The sequence below is a fragment of the Scleropages formosus genome, chromosome 10 (assembly GCF_900964775.1).
Source record: "Scleropages formosus chromosome 10, fSclFor1.1, whole genome shotgun sequence".
Lineage (NCBI taxonomy): Eukaryota > Metazoa > Chordata > Actinopteri > Osteoglossiformes > Osteoglossidae > Scleropages > Scleropages formosus.
In genome coordinates, this window is record NC_041815.1 from 11,430,515 (window position 1) to 11,452,065 (window position 21,551).

A 21,551-nucleotide genomic window follows, 5' to 3' on the forward strand; every position below is an offset into this window, starting at 1 on the left:
ATGCGCCGCTCGTATTCTAGTGTGAAACCGAAGGATATCGTAAACTGCCTGTTTTATTTAACGTGTTTCTCCCAACTGTTTCCTTATACCTCAATTTTAAGTCATTTGTTTAGCGTCTTAAAAGTGTGCAAGCATGACGGAGACGCAGTCAGCGCTGTTACTCAGACGACAGCTGGCAGGTAAATTCGAAGAACTCGTCGTTAGCAGAGACAGCTAGCAGAAGTATGTTGCTAGCCTAGTATCATCGCGGTTAGCACCACAAACTTCAGCTTGTGGTGTTTGAGCATTTTTAGCTCACATATTAACCAGTTTTAATACAACGAGTTAAGTCTTAACTTAGCGAGCGTTTACGAACCTCGGTTCCGCGGTTTTGTTTGCTTAAATTAGTTGACGAAGACGGGACACGGCTCCTGCTTACAAATCAATCAGATGAGAGATAAGCTCTTCTTTATCTTTTTTGAGGGGCGATTTTCTCTGTGCCATGCCCTGACAAGCTTGTTAGTTAGTGTCGTGTATGTTGCCTCTTAGCTAAAGCTAGCCTAATGACCTGTGGTGGATGGAGCTCCTCACATCATGCTGCGTATTTGTTACTGGGCAGTTAGGGTAACACCCTTGGCCTTGGTCGGGTTAATTAGAGAAGATTTGAACCTGCTACCTTTGAAATTTAAGACAGGATTACCTTACTGTTGTCACCTGGTATTCATTGTTTCTTAAGTCTTAATAGTACTGCATGTGAAATGCAGAGGAATGTTAATACAGAATTGTGCACTATACTATAGGCTATAGGAAAGCACTTTTGATTTAGAAGATGATTGAGAGTAGAACCTGCATGAAGGTTTTTGTGTGTGTGTTCGTGTTCTAGAAAGGCACAGTAACTGGAGGATGCCTCCAGGGAAAACAGAATCAGTTTTTGGTTAGTCCATCTTTAACTCTTCCAACAGATCTCTGAAGAGGATGCTTGATTTTAAGGCATTATTTTCATTTTGGTATTCACTATAAGGAAGTTGTTAGGTTGCAAAATCTCTGCACATTCTGGAAAAAATGAATATAAACAGGGTGGTTAAAATATTGGAAATAAAATGAACTTCATTGTAATTTTGTTATATCAGATTTTATCAAGGCAGCGTTACACCTGTCAAGCTGAATACCACCTAGCTACAAAATCAGTTTGATATTTGACACTTAATATTCTCTCTTGTCCTTGGACCCTAGCGTAGTATGAGAGGGACATATAAAGTTGTATGAGTAGTGTTCTCTTACTACTTTCCTAATACTGTGAAAGCCAACTTATGCTTTCAGCCCAGGTTGTTTGAGGCTGTTGGTCCTAAATATGGTAGTGCATCAGAAATGGTGTGAGCAGCCATCTTGTGAGTTTTTGATTCTGATGATTGGTCTGTGAATAAGTAAGCAATTTAAACATCTGACAACTTCAGGAATATGTGGTGCAGATTCACACATATCCTTCAGTTCATTCTTGAAAAATAGTGGTCTATCTGACACAAACTTCAGGACTGTATTAATAGCAATTCTCAATGGAATGAACCTTTTGTGAAAGGAAAGCGTGTCCCTAATTACTGATTTGATTTATGTTATTTCCAGTATGTTCTTTTAATTGCATGTAAAAGGGGATTTAGACCTCACACTATGTTACAGAATTAAGGTTATATCAAAATTCCAAGAAAGATTGATAATTTCAACAGAGGTCTGAGTTCGAACATATTTTTTTTAAAATTAGATCAGTTTCAGAGATGATATCTGGTCCTTCTCATGTGTCTGTATTTAGTGTTGTGCTGCTTTTTGGTGATCATCAGATAGCTGTAAATCTGGCAATGCACATTTCAAATGTTTAATCTGGCAGCTGGTAGTGTAATGGTTAGAACTACTGCCTTTGGAACCAAAGGTCCCAGGTTCAACCCTCACCTCCAGCTGTAGTACCCTTGAGCAAGGTACTTACCCTAAAATTGTGCTAGTGAAATTACCCAGCTGTATAAATGGGTAAATAGTTGTCAGTAAATTAACTTTGTAAGTCACTTTGGAAAAAAGTGTCAGACAAATGAATAAATGTATTGTAAAAAATTGAGATGATTTAAGAGGAAAGATTATGTCCATAGCTCTGTCAAAGTACAATAAAAGGTTGAATTACTTCATTAAGATTTCAGCACACAAAACCCCTTTTGAGATTACATTTATTTAGCTGATGCTTTCCACCAAAGTGACTTACAATGTTAAGTTAGTTATTTACCCATTTGTACAGTTGGGTAATTTTACTGGCACAATTTCAGTGCAAGTACCTTGCTCAAGGGTACGACACTTAGAGGTGAGGCTCAAACCTGTGATCTTTGGGTCCGAAGGAAGCAGCTCTAACCACTATGCTAGCAGCTGCCTTTCTCCGTTTTGTCCCTTTGAAGTTGTGAGTTCTGTCTTAGCTGCATTGTAACACTTTTAAATCATGTATTTGTATTTCTTCCAGAACTGAACAAAAATCCAGTGGAAGGCTTCTCTGCTGGTTTAATAGATGACACTGATCTCTATCAATGGGAAGTCCTTATCATTGGTCCTCCAGACACATTATAGTAAGTATCACACTGGTGATGTGATTTAAGGATTTTGTTTGAATGACATTTTGCTGTATGTTGGAACCTTTAGAAATACACTAATTGGTTAAAAAAAAGTCTTGTTTTTTGGTGTTTGTTTTGTTTAATTTCTTCATCTGTCTTTCACAGTGAAGGTGGTGTTTTTAAAGCTCACCTCACCTTCCCAAAAGACTACCCACTCCGTCCTCCAAAAATGAAATTTGTCACGGAAATTTGGCACCCGAATGGTAAGTGCAAGGATCTAAAATGGTGGTCTTCCATATCACCTCCTGGTGCCAGACACACATCTAATTGCTTTCTGTCTGTGTCCCATTTTCAGTGGACAAGAGTGGTGACGTATGTATTTCTATTTTGCACGAGCCTGGGGAGGACAAGTATGGGTACGAGAAGCCGGAGGAGCGCTGGCTTCCCATCCACACTGTGGAGACCATCATGATCAGTGTTATCTCCATGCTGGCTGACCCCAATGGAGACTCCCCTGCTAATGTAGATGCAGCGGTAAGCATCTTTTGTTAGTACTCATGCCTATATTACATTCTACATTCGTGCATGCTTTTACAGTTTTTGCACAGTAATCTTTTCCCCCCCGATTTTGGCAATGAATTTTTCTGTCGCGTCACAGTGTAGAGTGTATTTGGAAGCTGAATATTGCTGTAGGTCTGAAATGGTACACTTCTAGTGAGCTGTGAGATCAAAATGCATTTGTAACCAAGTATGGTTCATACTGGTGAGCTGTTGATGCCTTACTGTAAAAAGTTAATAGAAATTAAGAGGTTAGAAATGCATCTACAGGAAAACTTGAAATGGGACCAAACAGTTAAGTCTACAAGGCCATATGTTTTAAATATTGTGATGAGTGATTTCATTAAATTTAGCAGATTGTCACCACTTACCTCCTCAAATGGCAGAACTTACTTCCTAGTTATAGCAATTGTGTTTTTTCATTTCAGAAAGAATGGAGGGAAGACCGACACGGGGAGTTCAAAAGGAAAGTTGCTCGCTGTGTTAGAAAAAGCCAAGAGACTGCCTTTGACTGAAATACTTCAGCAGTTTGTCGGTTCAGTTTTCAGGGTAAGGGCTCTAAACTTTCCTCCTAAATATGTGTAGAAGCAGTGGTCTTTAGATGCGTCCCCCCCCCCCCCCCCATTTGCTTTAACATGTTGATACACTGTTATATTCTTCCTAAATTTATTGATTTAGCAGATGCATTTCTCCGAAGCAATGTATAGCTCAGAAAATCACAAACTGCTTTTCTAGTTGTAAGATTTATCTAGGTCACAGATTTTTATGACTTAGAACAAATCAGTTTCAGTTCAGTGAGTATTCCAACTACAAGAAGTTGTCTGGCTTCTGACATACTTTGTACTACAAGGTCAGTTTTAACTAGATGGTAGAATTGCATTTCTGTAAATAACCTGCCCCTTGGAACACAATGTTGCTAACTCAAGTAAACAACTTGCTGTTACTCCAGAGCAAGCCAATGCTGAATCACGTTACCTTGTCTGGTACTTGATTATGTGTTCCCAGTTACTTTTAAAATGATGAGCAACACCACATCTTCAAGCATGCTTGTAGTCACAACATTGGATCGTGTTTTTAAGACATTAGTTTGGTTCGGGGGCCAGTTATACCTAATATAGCAGAATACTGTGGTGTGGCTTGGATATGTATTCAATTTGTGCTGTACTGGTAATGTAATCCTTGTAACTCACTGATGCTTTGTATTGAATCAGAAGTGTTAGTATGATTTACAGAATACTTGGCTGAAGTGTGACACACCAAAAACAGTGAGGCCTTATGACAGTCCCCATTGTTGTTGCTCGTTTACATGTACGTTTTCTGTTTGCAGGTTTCGGATTGAGAAACAACATGGCACTATTTCTCCACACCATATCTAGTTGTTGCCATGACTGGCAAAACAGGATACAGTGGAATATAACAACAGTCTCAGATATGGACAGAAAAGCCCAGGAAGTGCCAACAATCAAAACAGCATTGTTTCTAAAGTCCAGTGAACTGCTTCAGTTTTCAGGAAGAATTGTAAAGACCTGTACATAGTACACACACAAACCAGATAATATATAAACTTCATATCCTTCCGGGAAGACCTAGTACCAAATAAACAGCAGTTGTGTAGTTATCACATGGATGCTGTATGTTTTTGAGGACATTGATGCCTCTTCCTTCACCCTTTCCACCCATTTGCCTCTGCTTTTACTTGGTACTTTGAAAGCAACCATTGTAAAAGGATAGTAGCAGAAAACCGGTTATGACTTGCATCAGTAGCAGGTAATATGCCATTTTAATTGGAATTGAAGTGACTTGTTACACTGACTCGAGTTTTGCATGCTTTTCTTAACGTACAAAGGTGGGAATGAAACCAAAAGTAACCCGCTGTAAAGGATTATTGTCTTGTTTAAACTCTTACTGCTATGCTGATCCTTAAAAATAAGCAGTAAAACTTTGTAAGAGATCACACCTTGGTGAGACACTCAAGGGTTGTACAGTGGCTTGTGTTGGGTGCTGATGATCAAGGTCCTACTCAAGTGGCATGTTTACTAACTTTAAGAGCTAAAATTTTAACTTTTTCTTTTCAAAAGTGCCTCCTACTGCTTGGTAAATACATATTCAATAAAACTTCAGGGCAGTGGAAATAAATATGTAAATCAAAAACAGGCATTCAGGTGCCCACTTACCCTTTTCTATCCTTTGTACCATGATAAGAGTAGTAAATTGATAAAGGTGTTTGGCAGAGCAATAATATTTTTCATTTTAAGTAAATGGTGCACTCTTTCGCTGTGTCTGCATTGTTGACTAAAGTTTGGGACAGCGTACTCTCACCTATTAAATTTGAATTTTTCCACATCATTATGTGTTTGCTGGGTCCCAGGAAGGATCTGTAAAAAGCATGTTTTTTCCTGCTTTTTGTCAAGGTAACCAGTTTAAATTTCTGCGTGGGGGGGATTGTGTATGTTTGCATCAGAGTCTGTTTTTTTTTCCCCCTCCCTTCTGGTTTTTCTTTGCAGTTTTTTTCTTTTGAGTCTTTAGATGGACTGCTACAGTGTTCTTGCTTAATGTATAAACACAAAATTCTGAAATATTTCTCTTGTATTGAAAATTGTTACCCTCTGTAGTAAGTAAGTTCTTCCAAAATATAACTTCAGTATTCATTTAGTCAAGTTCAGTCATTTTTCTGAAAGTGTTACGGAGGTATTGTGAATGACTTCTTCAGTTGTGTGGTTGCTGCAGTGACTGATTTTCTTTGGAAGAGCAATTTTCTGATTGCTCAGGTAGTAATGCCACTGTGCAGTGAAAGTGCAAAAAGAGTGAACAGTTGCAGAACTGTCAGTTTGTTGCAAAAATGCACTTTCGAAAGTAACTCGACCCTTTTTGGCTTCATATATTATGGAAAGCTGGGGCAAGTGCTTGTGAATTCTGCCCTACTGTTCTATTCTCTACTAAGATGCAGTACCCTACTGATGTGCTCTAGTAAAATATCCAACTAAAAATGGGTTAAGGCTTTGTCTAGGTAATGAAATACTTATAATAAATGTACAGTGATAAGGCACTCGCACTTTGCAGATTACTTCCTGTGCTGAGTAAGCTGCTTCTTCCGAGACCTTGTGCCGGCAGGAAATGAAATAATGAAAAATACTAATCTGGAAATTAGATTTAGGGAGTTTTAACAATGTAGCACACTCCATAACTTGTTTCACTATATGTTATATAACTGCCGTAGTTACTGTTTTAATGGAAAAAAAAAAAAATTAAACGTGGAAGTGAGGGATCCATAACCTGCAGTGATATCAACATATGTCATTGTATTTTTCTCTCAGATGTAAATGTAACTGCTTCTGGCACACAACTTATACTGCTGCCCGCCTTTAACTTTCTCTAGTAAAGTTGTGGAGATGTTCTTTTGCTTTTATCAGGCACTAGGTGGTGGTTGACAGTGTCACTTTACAGTTCTAAGGTCTCGGGTTTGACAGTCACTGCTGCTGTAGTACCCTTGACTGATATACTTACCTCCCGTTGGCCTGGTAAGAATACCTTGCTGTATAAATGGGTAAGTAATTGTTGTTTAAGTCACTGTGGACAAAGGAATTGGCTGGATAACTGTTAACTGAAATAATAACATAGCTTCCTGTTACACTGGTTCTGCGTGGCTCCTCAGTTTCTGTCTCCTGCAGGCAAATTATTGTCTGAATACATAAGGGTCTTATAATTTAAGAAATTCAAATGCTAAAACGGTAACAAAAATGTGCAGTTTAACAGCATCACAGGGTTTAACAGTTTTTCTGTCATGCTGAAATCAATGCGGAAGGTAAAAAGGTATATGTTTATTATAAAGTATAACATTTAAATTGTACAGCTGAGAGAATGGCTTTGATGTATGGGGCTATTGAGTCAATCCACACAAACAGAGAAACCATACAGATTGAGAACAGGGCACCAGATTTGTCCTTCTCACAGGGATGAAGACCCAGGTGAGCATTACAGTAACATGGATTATAATTTCTAACATTGCACATAACTCACTCTTTACAATGCCTAGAAATATATGAATTACATACTGTAGTTTTTAAATACTGTACAGGTTACTGTAGAGTAAGTGAGACTTAATGACCTAGCCTTCATTTCAGTGAAAATGATAGTGTATATGTTTTTTAAAAACTACTGTGAATACAATCATACATGATTGAACAGTATGAAAATATCATCTGTTGCAAAGAAAATCTCAATGAATATTAATTTCTATGCGAAAATTTTTTCCTTAGTATGCAAAGTTGCAGTAATTACACACCTAAGGTTGTTGTAAAGACCCATTACAAAGTGCTTGTATTTATGCCATTAAAAGTACAAGAGGCTGGCTACACTCTTCATTCCTGGGTGGTGTTCGTAATCAGGGTTAACATGGACAACGTGTGCTTACGTTTGCTGTTTAACAAGGATGCAACCAGTCATCCTCACCTGCCCTTTAGTACACATACAGCTCCTGACTTAAAATTAGCACAATGGTAGAAGCACATAGGCAACCTGGTGTGATTTGTAGGTGGTGTGCTGCTCTTTTAAAGGAGCATTTTGCTATACAGTATGTAGTGTGATCTTCAGACTTGTCCATAAAAATAAAGGCCAAGTGTTTATGATGATAATGCCATGTGTCTGAACAAAATGCTCTGTCACTCTGTAATCACAACTATTTGAAATATGTACTGATTTAACATCTGTGCTACTAGGGGGAGCTGGTTGCGTAGAGGTTAGAGTTGCTTTCCTTGGACTGCAAGATTGCAGTTTTGAATCCCACCTCCAACTGTAGTACTCTTGATCAAGGCCTTTACCCTAAATTGCTCCAGTAAAGTTTCCCAGCTCTATAAATAATTTCTCATTTTGGATAAAAGTATCAGGTAAATGTTATATTAAATTGTTTCTGTGCTACACTGAACGTGCTGGTTACAACAGGACGATCAGCTGATTATCTTTCAACCTTGGAAGTACTGTTTTGGCTTGTACAACATATTCCTGTAAGGACAAGGGCATCAGCTAAATAAAGCATAATAGTGTAGCTGACACCTTGGCCAAGGCAACATAATGTTACAACCATTTTTACACCACTGTGTTCTTACCATATCAATTCATGTTAGTACTTCAATTACTATACCAGAGGTGGGATTCTGGAAAGGGATTATTTGTAGCAGCCCATTTAGACAGAAAAGAAATACCTATTTTTTACCCCCCCCTCTTTATTCTTCCTATAATTTAAAAAAGAATGTTGATACTCATGGGGGTGCGGTGGCGCAGTGGGTTGGACCACAGCCCTGCTCTTGGTGGGTTTGGGGTTTGAGTCCTGCTTGGGGTGCCTTGCGGCGGACTGGCGTCCCGTCCTGGGTGTGTCCCCTCCGGCCTTGCGCCCTGTGTTGCTGGGTAGGCTCTGGCTCCCCGTGACCCCGTATGGGAGAAGCGGTTCTGAAAATGTGTGTGTGTGTGTGTGTGTTGATACTCATGGCCTGCTGTGAGGTGGGTCTGGGGTTTGAGTCCTGCTTGGGGTGCCTTGTGGCAGACTGGTGTCTTGTCCTGGAAGTGTCCCCTCCCCCTCCAACCTTGCACCCTGTGTTGCGGAGTTAGGCTCTGGTTTGCTGTGACCCCGCTTGGGACAAGTGGTTGTAGACTGTGTGTGTTTATACTCATAATGAAGCACCATTTCTAATGCAGTTCAAACTTAAATCCTGTTGCATTCCTTTTTGTGTTATAAGATGAGACATCAGGTTTCTGAAAGGTTTTTTAGAGAAATTGACTCCTTTTTGTCCGAAATAAGTGCCTCCAGTTGTAAAGTGTCTATTATTTCAGTCTCATTGTCTTGCTTTACACCCCTGTTGTGTTCTGTTAATGCCTTTGATTTGTTTCCACTTGTTACTTGAATGTTGTTTGTGGCCACATCTCTCCCCTGTTATGTAACGTTTCAGCCATTGTAAAGCTTTAAGAGACTTAAGAAAGAAGCAACTCTAAGATGTGCCAACTCTGGACTGGACTGCTTATAAAAATAAACCCACCTGATCGCTGGAATCACAGTCCCTGGTGATCTCTAGCACTTTCATTGTACAAGAAAGACCAGTTCTGTATCTCCAGTGTGTTCCATCTTACCTGGTCTCACCTTTTTCCTTTTTTCAAATTTGCAATTAATGTCTTGTGGAGTCGGGGAGCTGATCAACTGTGCTGACTTTCACTTACTACAGATAAAGACAGAGAGGGTTAAAAGTTAATCTCCATGACGCGGTGATTTGGCAGTGCTCGTTCACTCCTCATGTAAGTAGTGGAGCTTCTTGCTCATCCATGCAACATCCCCTGGGTTCACAGCCTTGCAGAGTCCCCCTGCTTCCTGTGAGTTGTTTTACATGTGGTGTCCTTGTTGGTCTCTGAAGTGTTGGCCTTACTCGGTGTCAACTGACAGGAAATTATGTTGTGAATGCTTTCAGCTCTCTTCTTCAAAACAAGGTAGTTGTGCTGGCAGAGGCTCTGGACTACAGGGTTGATTGGATTCTTGTTCGTAATACTTGTTATGATAGATTCAAGAATAGCAGTACATTGTTTTATGGTCTGATTGTTTATTATGTGTACTGTTTGCTAGGTGAGTGGTTTTCATTGTTGGAGGAATTGCTAATTCCCATCCTATGTGTAGAATAATAGAACTGTGAATGAATGGCAAAGATAGGGTGTTTCTGGATTATATTATTTAAAAAAAAAAAAAATTATAAATAGTGTTTATGTATTATAAACATGGTCAGAATGCACAATGATAGTTGAATAACACAGTTAAATATTACTGGTGTTGATGTACTTATACAATATGCTTTTTTGAATGCATTAAATAGATGTTTCAAGCTACTAAAGGCATGCATTTGGTCAGTTTTATTGTTCACATGGACATTATTTATGTTTGTACCAGTGTTTTCCACAATTATAGTCAATTGGAATCATGGGACTGTACATTATTTTTGTTAACATTAGGAGTAGGATAGAATAGAAATTGCTGTCCCTTGCTTCCAAGAAACTGGAACTGAAAAATAATAAAAGTGAAGGAATGATTTACTTTGTAATCCATTTTGGGTCTGTGTTTGTGTGTGCTGCTGAGATTTTTTTGTATGTCAGTACGTAAGGCAGTTTCTGTATGATTCTATATCTCTGAGCAGACTGACTTATGTGTCAGTCAATAGTCCTAAAAGTGAGACAGATCTGTATGTTGCGATCTGTATGATGGCATTTTATTCCAACTGTCGTGTTATAATGAACATAATGAAAAGCACAATATGTACGTGAAGTTATGAGCCAGGCATTTGAAAAGACAAATTACATGAAGTCACCTTATTGGGGAATTTCAGCTGAACTGAGATCTTTCCCTCCTTCCATTGCAGCTCTGAGGTTCTCTGTGGTTCCATAAGTGATGGTCTCTGAGTGATACTGATGTCCACCACTTGAAGTAGCTTCTGTCCCAAGTGCTCATCCTGCCCGAGCTGTGAAGGTTATGAGTGACGATCCAAGTCCCAGAGAGGAGCTGGACTCCCACCACAAGGAGCTGGCTGACATGATGGCAGCCATCAGTGTGGTAGCTGGGAAGAGCCTTGTTTCCAATGGACATATCTCTAGTGGACCACAGGACCAAGCCCGGAGATCGCCTCAGTCACAGAATGTCTCAAACAGGAAAATGTCCTTACAGGAACGGGCGACATACCAAAGACCAAGTCGTAGGCCAACCATTGAATCCAAAAGGGTGTCTATCTCCGATGGCCAGGTCAGAGACATGCTGCATACTGAAAAAATGGGGACAAGACTGCATAATACATTGATTTGTATCAAAGATTTTTGAACTCCAGCAGTGGCGGATTTAGGCATGGCTACATGTGCAGCCACCCAGGGTGGCATCTTACCAGGGACGGCACGGGGCGCCCGCGCAAAAAAAAAAAAAAAAAAAAAAGAATGTGCGATCAGGTTTTTACTGCTTATTTGCATGTCACGTCTGCACAGACCATTTGGCTTATGACATCAAAGTACTGCGGGAACGTCTCACAAGCAGACTGCACCTCCATATGCTTTCGAATCGCTCTTGCAGTACTTCGATGTCATACGCGTCTCTGACTGCGCAGCACAGGCACTCTATGAAGTCGAACACACACCTGCACACTTAAGAAATACGAGAAGGAGGGGCGGGGTTAGTTGACATCACCTCAGGGCATCTAATGGCGACGCCTGAGGTAACATCTGCAAGGAGAGCAGGAGGGGAGGGGAGCGAGCGAGAGAGGTTTGTTCAGGGGAGCGGGGGCTTCGCCCAGGGCACCATACGGTAGAACCACCACTGAACTCCAGCAGTGGTAGACAGTTTAAGTTAGTCAGTTTCCTGCAGTTGGTGACATAGACACTGGCTATTCAACTTACACAATGAGATGGTTTGTTCATAATTTTGTTTGTACCGCCAAAATCACTTTCAACACTAAGTCACAATTAGTAAAAGCTTAACAATACTGATGTCCCTCCATTTATTTGTTGGTTGGACTCTGTGAAAATTGTGGATACAGCTATTAAAAAAAAAAAAAAAAAAACCTTGGTAATGATTTTAACTCTATTCTTTATTTCTTTCAAATTCATTTCTTTCAACTTTCTTGCATTAATATTGAGCTACATTATACTTACTTTAAAATGTATTAATTCAAATTAGTTCAAAATGATCTTACACTCTTTCGCTTTTGTTAATCTTCGTGAACTCCCATTCCGTCCCTATTGTTGACAGATTCTCATGTGTAATGTTTGTCGTCTTGTTATTGACTGTTAACCCTAATGAACACTAGATCCTGTAAAACTGTAAATGCTGCGGAAGTAAGCTGAATTAAGCTCCACAATCATATTCTGTTTTTTTTTTTTTTTACTGATGGCTGTGTACAAAAAGAGATTATGGTTTACGAGTAGAATTTTTTTGTTTTAAGAAGTGAATAAAATTTAATTAAAAATGAATAACACTGAAAACTGTTGAGACCAGGGAAGCTAGTGTATGAAAGCAAAACGAACTGTGATGATGAGGTTATTTTATTTGTCCATTCCTATAAAGAAGAGAACATTTTGCCTTTGTACAGTTGACGACATCTGCAAAATCCAGCCTATCTATCGTGTTATACAGTCAAGCTCTCTGTTAAAATGACTCATTTTAACAGCTTTCTAAAAATGAAAGCCCCTTTTTTTTAAAAAAAAAAAAAAAAAAAAAATGTCTGGCAGCATGCTGAAGCCAGTTACATTCATTGTTTCACTAACCCACTCCTCTATTCCCAGGATTGTGTTCAGCTCAACCAGTACAAGTTGAAGAGTGAAATTGGGAAGGTGGGGACATGCTATGTAAAGTGACTTTTTAAACAAAATTTTTCAAATATTTCCTTGATCTCCACATGGACATCTCACATCCGTCTGCCCTTATTCCTTAGGGCTCCTACGGGGTGGTAAAATTGGCCTACAATGAAGATGATGACAAATATTATGTAAGTACTGTGCCTGCCATGGCTTTCGTCCCTGTATTGCTACCTTTGCTCTGGTAGTTTGAGCTTCCCACTTCCTACCATCAGCCCAACATTTTTTGGTATATACAGTGATGTGTAAAAGTTTGTGAACCGCAAAAAGGATGGTCGTATTTCTTGTATAAAATAAACGTGAATTAATGATTATGATTTACACACCTGATTTAGTTTACCTACTTGGTTTATCAATGGGACTTGGGGTTCACTTATTTTTGTACCTGCACTACCCTTTTCAAACTGCATGCATGATTTCCTCTAAGCCAACATATGGAATTGGTCATTACACACGTTATTGCATGTCAGATGAGAAGCGCTGCTTCTCATTAAATAATTTTACCACAAAAAAGTTAAGGAACACAAGGGATTGACATACTTTCAAGCAGCACTCTAGCTTTCCCTCTGCTGTCTTAAACCCCTCTAATGTATATCTGCTTCCTCTATGAATCTCTTAACATTTTATCTACTTCATACCTGGGTATTTGTGGATACATCCAGTGCATAAACAAGATGGTGTTATGTTCAGTTCTTTCTAAAGAAACAAGTCTGTTAATCTGTCAATCATATGTGCAGTCTAACCTGTGAATAATTTCTAGAACAGTCAATTTCACTTTGAGGTGATTAAATCTGCTCAGTTGGTGTATGTTTTAACTGTGCCAGTTATATGGTTTAGATTCAATTAGAATTAATTCTAACAAGACAGTCTATCACTATATCACTCAGCCAGCATTAAAAAGGGTTGCACACCAGCAATCTTAAAAGTATAAAATTTAATAATCATTAAAAAAAATTAAAAAATTAATTTTAGAAGGATTAAGGAAGAAATGCTTGGTGTTTTTAAGTAATTACGTATGCATTTGTATTAAGCTGAATTCTGAATTGGGCTTATTTACAGTATATGTAAGAATGTGCTTATATTATTAATTTTCTCAAACACTTGCTAGTCAAATAAATATCCAGCCTATCAAAGTAAACAGATGTTTATTTTTTTTCTTGTAGGCTATGAAAGTAGTTTCTAAGAAGAAGTTGTTGAAGCAGTGTGGATTTCCACGTAGGTGATCCTTTTGTACATTACATTACATTACATTTATTCATTTAGCAGATGCTTTTCTGCAACGCAACTTCCAATGAACTCTATATAGTGTTATCAGCCCACAAATATTGACCAAGATGAGTATGCAGCAGTAGTATGTATGCGTAGTATGTATAGTAGTATGCAGTGACTTGTTTTTACATACTGTACAACTTTTACCCTGTTTTGGAGCTGAATTATGAAATCCATCGTAACACTATGGAATCTGTTAGACAGAATGCTACCGGCAGCATACTCCATTGAATCATTCCTTGTGAAATAAAAAAAACTGTATAAGCAAAATTATTTCCAGATAATTCATTCATTATCAGTAACTGCTTGTTGTAGTGAAGGGTTGTGGTTGTCTAGAGCCTATCCCAGAAGAATAGTGTGTGAGACAGAGTACACCCTGGATGCAGCAGCAGCCTGCCTCAGGGCAATCACTCACACTCCTTCACTCACAGTATCACACACTACAGACAACTTTAGAGTGAGCCTGTAGTGTGTGATACCTGAAAAGAGTCTTAAGTGTGAGCTGGTGACTCTAAATGGCCCTTAGTGTGCAACTGTGTGTGTGTGTGTTGTGCATTGCTTTGTGGTGTAGATGGGTAGATATTTGTAAGTTTGTAAGTGTGTCTAGCACTGTAAGATGCTTTGGACAAAGGGGTTAGCTAAATACAAATGAATAAGAATAACAGTTCCTCACCGAAAATTACCATCCAAGTAAAAACAGTCATTTTTTTCCTGTTTTACAACTTCCGTATTTGCTTGGTCCTGAATTATTTCACTATACTGTATTGAAATACATACAGAAATTTTCAACATGGTTTACTGTTAATGGTAGTATAAGAACAAGAAAAAATGGCACTTCAGTACAACTTCAGTGTCCTTGGGTGAACATTTAGTGCCTGAAGTATTTTGGGGTTTTCTTTTTCCCCTTAGGTCGCCCCCCTCCCAGAGGACAGGAAAGTGTCCAAGGACAGGAGCCCAGGGTCCTTGGACCACTGGAGAGAGTATACCAGGAAATTGCAATCCTGAAGAAGCTGGACCATCTGAATGTTGTGAAACTAGTTGAGGTAAAATATTGTGAACTTCAGGCAAATGGTGGTGTTCTGGGTGGATGCTTGCCCACGTTTTATTCATATTAAAGACACATTTCAGGTATAACACTTTCTTTTACTTGATTTTGGATGCCTTTACTACAGCATTGCTCTCCTAACTCTGTTGTTTTGGTACCATTTCCTTTATGCAGGTTCTTGATGATCCTGATGAAGACAGTCTTCATATGGGTAAGATTTGACTGTTACCCTTTCTGTTTCCTTCAAGTCTGCCTGTCTGTGCAGAAAAGAATTTAAACAAGCAGGTTGATGTACAGTTGCATGGGAGGAATTCTGAATATACTTTCAGGAGAAGAATGTGTATTAATGGTTTTGGATTATTTGTGTTTTTTTGAATTTCTTATTATATACATGTATGCCACCATAAGTGAAAGCATAAACAAGCAGGTGGCAGCAGGAAAAAATTTGCATGAACAGTGATTATTGTTTTTACTTTTTTGTCTGTTTCCTACAGCATTTGAGTTAATGCAGAGGGGGTGAGTATGAGCCCCATTTACTTTATTACTTTTTTAAATTACTGTATTATTAAAGAGGCAGTTGTTGGCGCATGTTGGGAGGCTTGTTGGACAGTAGCAAACCTCTTACATTCCGGGAAGCAAGTGGCTGGATACATGGAAAAAGGAAAGTGGTTGGGGCTACCTGCTGCTGCTGTGATGCCTGGTCTGGCAGACTTGCTCGTATTTTCTTCATTATGGTAGCCCTTAGTTGACCGTCTTCTTTGTTTGTATCTGTTTTTCTTGCCTTATGTCTGTGTTAAAGCGTTCTGTGTCACTGCGTGAGAAGAGCGCTCTATAAAAATAAAATAAATTAAAAAAAATAAATAAATTTCTGGTTCTACTCAGGCCTGTGATGGAGGTTCCCACTGACAAGCCATTCACAGAAGAACAGGCTTGCATCTACTTCAGAGACATCGTCCTGGGCATTGAATACTGTGAGTATCTTTCTAGGGCCCTGGGTGCCATACAAGGAGGTAGGGCTGATCATGACATCTAATTCCCCATAAGCAGTGTCCCTGCACTCAGACTGGACCTTACAGACAGATCAGGCTTCAGATATGACATTTACATTTATTCATTTAGCAGACGCTTTGCTCCAAAGCGACGTATATCTCAGCAAAAATACAATTTGTGCATTACATTAAGAGAAAGAGACACAGCTGCAGACCTGTGATTCTTAAGTAAACCTAGTTTGTTACTTTCCACTTGATGTACCCATGTTCATCGCTCGAGTAGGTGCATAAAATGCAGGATAGATGAATCCTGGATAAGAGCTCTGTCACTCATTGTGACTGAGAGTCATAACAAGGGAACAAAGTGGCATTGTTCATACAAGCAAAGGAGGACTTAAATCAGTTGAAGCAGCCTGGGTAGCAGGGTATGGTTTCACCTGTCCCTCCCCTGCACCATTTTTTGGAGAAGAACAATGGAAACTGGGAAAGGGGACAAGAGTCAGAGAAGCACTCTGCTGCCTGGCAAGCACAGAGATTTAAGCCCCTTTCCAAACAACTGTAACAATCACCTTTAAAATCAGGATCAAACTGTAGGAAAGTTATAAGGTTGCAGAGCAGAAATCCAAAAACACAGGCAATGGAGAGAATGAATTCACAGATGAAGTTGTTTTCTTTGTTTCATGTAAAACCTACAAGTGCACCCAATTGGTCAAGCACTGTAACAGTAGGAGCTCATTTGAAGCTTCATTTTAAAAATAAGCAGTACTTCTCTGGTCTCTGCATTACAAAGAAGGATGGTAAAATTTAACATTTCCATGATCTGTCCAACAACTATCAGTAATTTTTTAAAGTGTCTCTGATTTGCTCAGACAGCTAAATGTCAAGTCTTTGCCCTTGTTTCTCCTCCTCCGCAGTGCACTTTCAAAAAATCATCCATCGGGACATCAAGCCCTCCAACCTGCTTCTGGGGGATGACGGGCATGTGAAGATTGCAGACTTTGGGGTCAGTAATGAGTTCAAGGGCAGCGATGCCCAGCTCTCCAGCACTGCCGGGACACCTGCCTTCATGGCCCCAGAGACCCTGACAGACGAGCTTCAGAGCTTCAGCGGGAAGGTATGAGCCAGCATTGCATCAGCTTACCTGTCATACAGTGGGGCCTGTGTTGCTGACTGGATGCTTCTTTGTATAGGCAGCAAAATTTGCAATACCGTACACGTACCCAACCTTTTAACCAATGTTTTTTTTTTTTTTTTCCTAAACTTTATTCCTATTAGATATAGCTCTGCTTGAAAGCTTTTGAACTCTATAAGGATGGTTATTATTCTTGTATAAAATATTAAAATACATTTACATTTATTTATTTAGCAGATGCTTTTCTCCAAAGCGACTTCCAATGAACTCTAGGTAGTGTTATCAGCCCACACACCTTAATCACCAAGGTGACTTACACTGCTAGATACACTACTTACAATGGGTCACTCATCCGTACATCAAATGAATGATTATACATGAAACACATGAAAATAAACGTATAAAATGAATGATTTGCACACCTGATTCTACTTACGTACTTTGTTTAATCAGTGCAGCTTACTTTAAATTTATTAATTTAGCTGATCATTTTCTCCCAAGCTTCTTACATTAAGGTTACAATTATTACATACTCTCAATTATTTACCCATTGATACAGCTGGGTAATTTTACTAGTTCTAACCACTACACTCCCAGCTTGGGTTCACTTATTTTTGTACCTGCCCTGCTTCTGTTTTTCAACACATGCTATTTCCTATGAACCAACATCTGGAATTGGTCAGTACACACCCATGATAAAAAAGACTACTTCTCGTTAAAGATGTAGTAAAACTGGGGGACACTAAGCATTAATATACTGTGGCACGCAGCGCTGGGGGGTTTGGATGGGGTTAAGAAGGACGTAGAGGCACCATTCATCTCGAACGTTTTACTGAACACCGGCACACAGGGAAATAATGCTCTTGGTCCAAGGACCCCATTTCCGCGAAGACCTACGCCTCCAGCCAACCTTCCCAGTCTGCTTAGTGCCCCCAAGCTCTCCCTCCCAACACACTAGTAGGCACAGTCACCCCATCATTTCCCCCAGAAATGCCCCCAGTGGTTGCACACCCATATTTCACGTTTTTCCCCACAATGCAACTATCTACATTTCACAAGTTTCCCGCCCAAAACAGTAACACGGGTTGTTAAAATACTTTGAAGCAGCACTGTCTATTGGATATTACCATCTAGAGGTTATTACCACACACTGCCTACTTTAACAACAACAAGTTGTAAAGTGCTATGAGGTACTTTCCAAGGTAGAGGAAATAATAATTGCGTAGCAGACATATCGAGACATGCAGCACAGTAAATTGTGGCCAGAAGAGGGTGTTGTTTCTGTGTAGCTCATTATTGATTTTGTTGTTCTCAAGGCTCTTGATGTGTGGGCAATGGGAGTCACCCTTTACTGCTTTGTGTTTGGAAAGGCAAGTCACTTTTGAAATATTATGTCTCATCATGTTAACAATGGCAGATTAGTTGTTTAGGCAGTGGTTGAGGAGCTAGTGATAAAGCTATAGTGCTCATTCAGGTATCCATTTTTATGGATCTTGTTTTTTGGACTTGTATGTATGCTTTTTTTATGATGTGTGTTTACTGGCCTTATATTGTCCTCTCCAATTAATTCCAAATTTTTTAAGTTACTACTGGGAAAATGACTTTGTAGATTCTTCATATGCCTTCACCCACTGATGTTTCTACCATTCTAATGGCTGATTCATTTTCCTTTTCTTTTGGAAGTGCCCTTTTACAGATGAGTATATTCTGGCTTTGCACAGACGGATCAGAACCCAACCTGTGGAGTTCCCAGATACGTAAGCAATTTGACACATTACCAAACCTCACCATGTGTTGCACAGGCTGTTTGTCTACCTGTGTTATGAAAACCTTTGGCACTCATTGCCACACTTGAGTGAACTGCATAGTCCTTGTTATACTGTGACCCCTGACCCTAGATTTTGGCAAAGCATCATTGTAATGTCTGGTGGTGAAGCGTAATCTCACACAATACTTTTTTTGTTCCAAGGCCGACTATCAGCAATGATCTTAAGGATCTGATCCTGAGAATGCTGGAGAAAAACCCCAACACAAGGATCACAGTTCCTGAAATCAAGGTCAAATAGGTCTAGTAGTTCTGAACAGGATCTTGGGTAATATTATATACATAAGCTGAATACTTCATTATGCATCATATCGATTATACTGGTCTTTTTTTTTTTTCTTACATTCTGCATGTTCCTGACAAATTCATCTGATTTGATCAGTGACATGCTCTCTATCTTTAAATGGTATATATAAATATATATGATGGTTTATAGCCTACATTACACAAGCTGTAAATGCCATCACATACTGGACTTCTGAGGAGTGTAAGCACTTAGATTTAAAAACTGCTGAATTAAAATGTTTATGAAGATGAAGCTGAAATGAAGCTATGACAATGAAGCTAATAATCTTCCAGTCTACAGGTCATTGACAGTCTGGCTCTCAGACTCCTGACTGCTGCTGGCAGCTGCAGCCATCAGTGTACACATTGAATCTCATGTGACTTTCACAGAAGATTAAGTGTAAGGAGGGTAAATCTAGTCCAGTGACATCATCTGCAAATCCACTGCATCAGGAAACCCAGAAATAACTTTTGGTCCATGTAAAGATCACGACAGGCTTTCCAGTAAGCAGCAGCAGAAGGAAAACAAGTTCTCTTAATTTTGCACCTAGCCCTCTTAGTTTTAAAGTCCAAACCTAAAATAGTATTAAACAGACCCACAGAATTAATTTTCCTTAGAATTCCCAAATAAACCCTTATATTTTGTTTCACTCTACCAGTTTTGCCATGTAGGTAGCAGCAGGCTGTAGGCTGGCTAAAGTCACCTGAATACACATTGTGCTGTTAGGGCAGCTGGGACCAGCTGGTATCATAATGGTTAGTGCTGCTGACTTTGGAGCCAATGGTTGTATGTTTAAATCCCACCTGCAGCTGTAGTACCCTTGAGCAAGATACTTATCCTCAGTTGCTCCTCTAAAATTACCCAGCTGTATAAATAAATAAAATGGCTCTTCCCAGATCGGAGCCTTGGTGTGGCAGAAGGGCTTGTGTGATCTAGGGATCTCCAGAGCTATGTCATTGGGAGCAGTATGCTCCTCGTAGGCTTTCCCAAGGCGAACAGGTCTGGAGTGAAGATCCAAACTAACACTATCCAAAAACCTCCATGGAAAAAGTAAACAGGAGAACTTTAACCCTACCCAAAATAGGGTCACCAGGACCTACCCCTGGAGCCAGGCCCGGGGGTAGTGTTCCTAGGTGAGTGCCTGGTGGCCGGGCAGGTCACACAACCCGGCCGGGCTCAACTTGAAAAGGCAACGGGGGGGGCATGTGGGCCCACCACCCACAAGGTCCAATATGGGGGTTGGGTGTGATGTAAACCAGATGGCAGGAGAGGGCAGGGTGGCGCGTGGCATCGCTGCCCCTCGCGACAGAAACTGGCTCTTGGCACGGAGGGAAGGAGCCGGAACTGGTGCGGTAGGTTGAGAGATACCAGCTAGATATAGTTGGGCTCACCTCCACTCACCGTGTTGCCTCTGGAACCAAACTCCTCGATAGGGGGTGGTCTCTCTTCTACTCAGGAGTTGCACAGGGTGAGAGTTGCCGGGCGGGTGTGGGGATACTCACAAGCCCCCGGCTGGCTGTCATACAGTTGGAATTTATCCCGGTGGATGAGAGGGTCACCTCAATGCGACTTAATGTCGCAGAGAGGAAAACTTTGACTGTTGTGTGTGCTTATGCACCAAACAGCAGTTCAGGTATTCAACCTTCTTGGAGAGAGTGGGTGGGGTTCTGGACAGGGCCCCACCTACAGACTCCATAGTCCTGCTTGGGGACTTCAATTCTCACGTTGGCAATGACTGGGAAATCTGGCGGGGGATGATTGGGAAGAACGGCTTGCCCGATCTGAACCCGAATGGTGAAATGTTATTGGACTTCTGTGCTAGTCCTGGTTTGTCCATAACAAACACCATGTTCAAACACAAGGATGCTCATAAGTGTACTTGGTACCAGAGCTCTTTGGGCCAAAGGTTGATGATCAACTTTGTAGTCGTTTCATCTGACTTGAGGCCACATGTTCTGAACACTCGGGTGAAGAGAGGTGCTGAGCTGTCAACCGATCACCATCTGGTGGTGAGTTGGATCACATGGCAGAGAAAATTGATGAACAGACCCAGTAGGCCCAGGAGTTTAGTGAGGGTGTGCCGGGTTACGACTGTCGGAGGACTTTGTCCGGAATGATTTTAACTCGCATCTCCGGGAGAACTTCTCCCATGTCCCGGAGGAGGTAGGGGACATGGAGTCTGAACGCATCCCGTTCTGTAGAAGGAGCACTTTGACGAACTCTTAAACCCGAGAGATATGCCTCCCTCAGGGCCAGAGGCTTCCGGGCTGTCAGAGTCCATTTCTCTGGTGAAAGTCACTGAGGTAGTTGGTAAGTTCCACGGTGGCAAAGCACCAGGGTGGATGAGATTTGTCTGGAACTGCTTAAGGCCCTGGATGTTGTAGGGCTCTCATGGCTGACACGCCTCTGCAATGTTGCATGGACCTCAGGGACAGTGCCTTTGGATTGGCAAACTTTAAGAAAGGGGACCGAAGAGTGTGTGCCAACTATCAGGGTATCACACTTCTCAGCCTCCCTGGGAAGGTCTAT

At 40.4% G+C, this 21,551-nt stretch overlaps 2 protein-coding genes across 11 annotated transcripts in view; both read left to right on the forward strand.

The window, feature by feature from the left end:
* Positions 1 to 5,317, forward strand: LOC108938330 (ubiquitin-conjugating enzyme E2 G1-like). 2 transcript variants are annotated; one of them, XM_018758831.1, is made up of 6 exons: positions 1 to 179; positions 2,471 to 2,573; positions 2,724 to 2,821; positions 2,914 to 3,092; positions 3,545 to 3,665; positions 4,444 to 5,317. In XM_018758831.1, exons 1-5 carry the CDS (start codon positions 134 to 136, stop codon positions 3,629 to 3,631), a joined length of 513 nt encoding a protein of 170 aa, XP_018614347.1. In that variant the 5' UTR covers positions 1 to 133; the 3' UTR covers positions 3,632 to 3,665; positions 4,444 to 5,317. The 2 variants fall into 2 exon arrangements, with proteins under 2 accessions (XP_018614347.1, XP_018614348.1); XM_018758832.1 differs by having other exon boundaries at positions 2,729 to 2,821.
* The window catches only part of LOC108938331 (calcium/calmodulin-dependent protein kinase kinase 1-like), a 23,272-nt gene continuing 6,557 nt past the window's right edge, over positions 4,837 to 21,551 (forward strand). For 6 of the 9 annotated variants that reach the window (XR_003797970.1, XR_003797969.1, XR_003797971.1 and 3 more), the window contains exons 1-12: positions 9,967 to 10,878; positions 12,405 to 12,452; positions 12,554 to 12,607; positions 13,640 to 13,691; positions 14,655 to 14,788; positions 14,965 to 15,001; positions 15,285 to 15,306; positions 15,673 to 15,761; positions 16,694 to 16,893; positions 18,228 to 18,281; positions 18,595 to 18,668; positions 18,881 to 18,968. Coding sequence is in view for 4 of the 9 variants with exons in the window: in XM_029255920.1 (XP_029111753.1) it covers positions 10,612 to 10,878; positions 12,405 to 12,452; positions 12,554 to 12,607; positions 13,640 to 13,691; positions 14,655 to 14,788; positions 14,965 to 15,001; positions 15,285 to 15,306; positions 15,673 to 15,761; positions 16,694 to 16,893; positions 18,228 to 18,281; positions 18,595 to 18,668; positions 18,881 to 18,968 (1,119 nt within the window). In the remaining 5 variants the exon portion in view is untranslated. The other 3 variants (XM_029255917.1, XM_029255918.1, XM_029255919.1) reach the window with 3 other exon arrangements.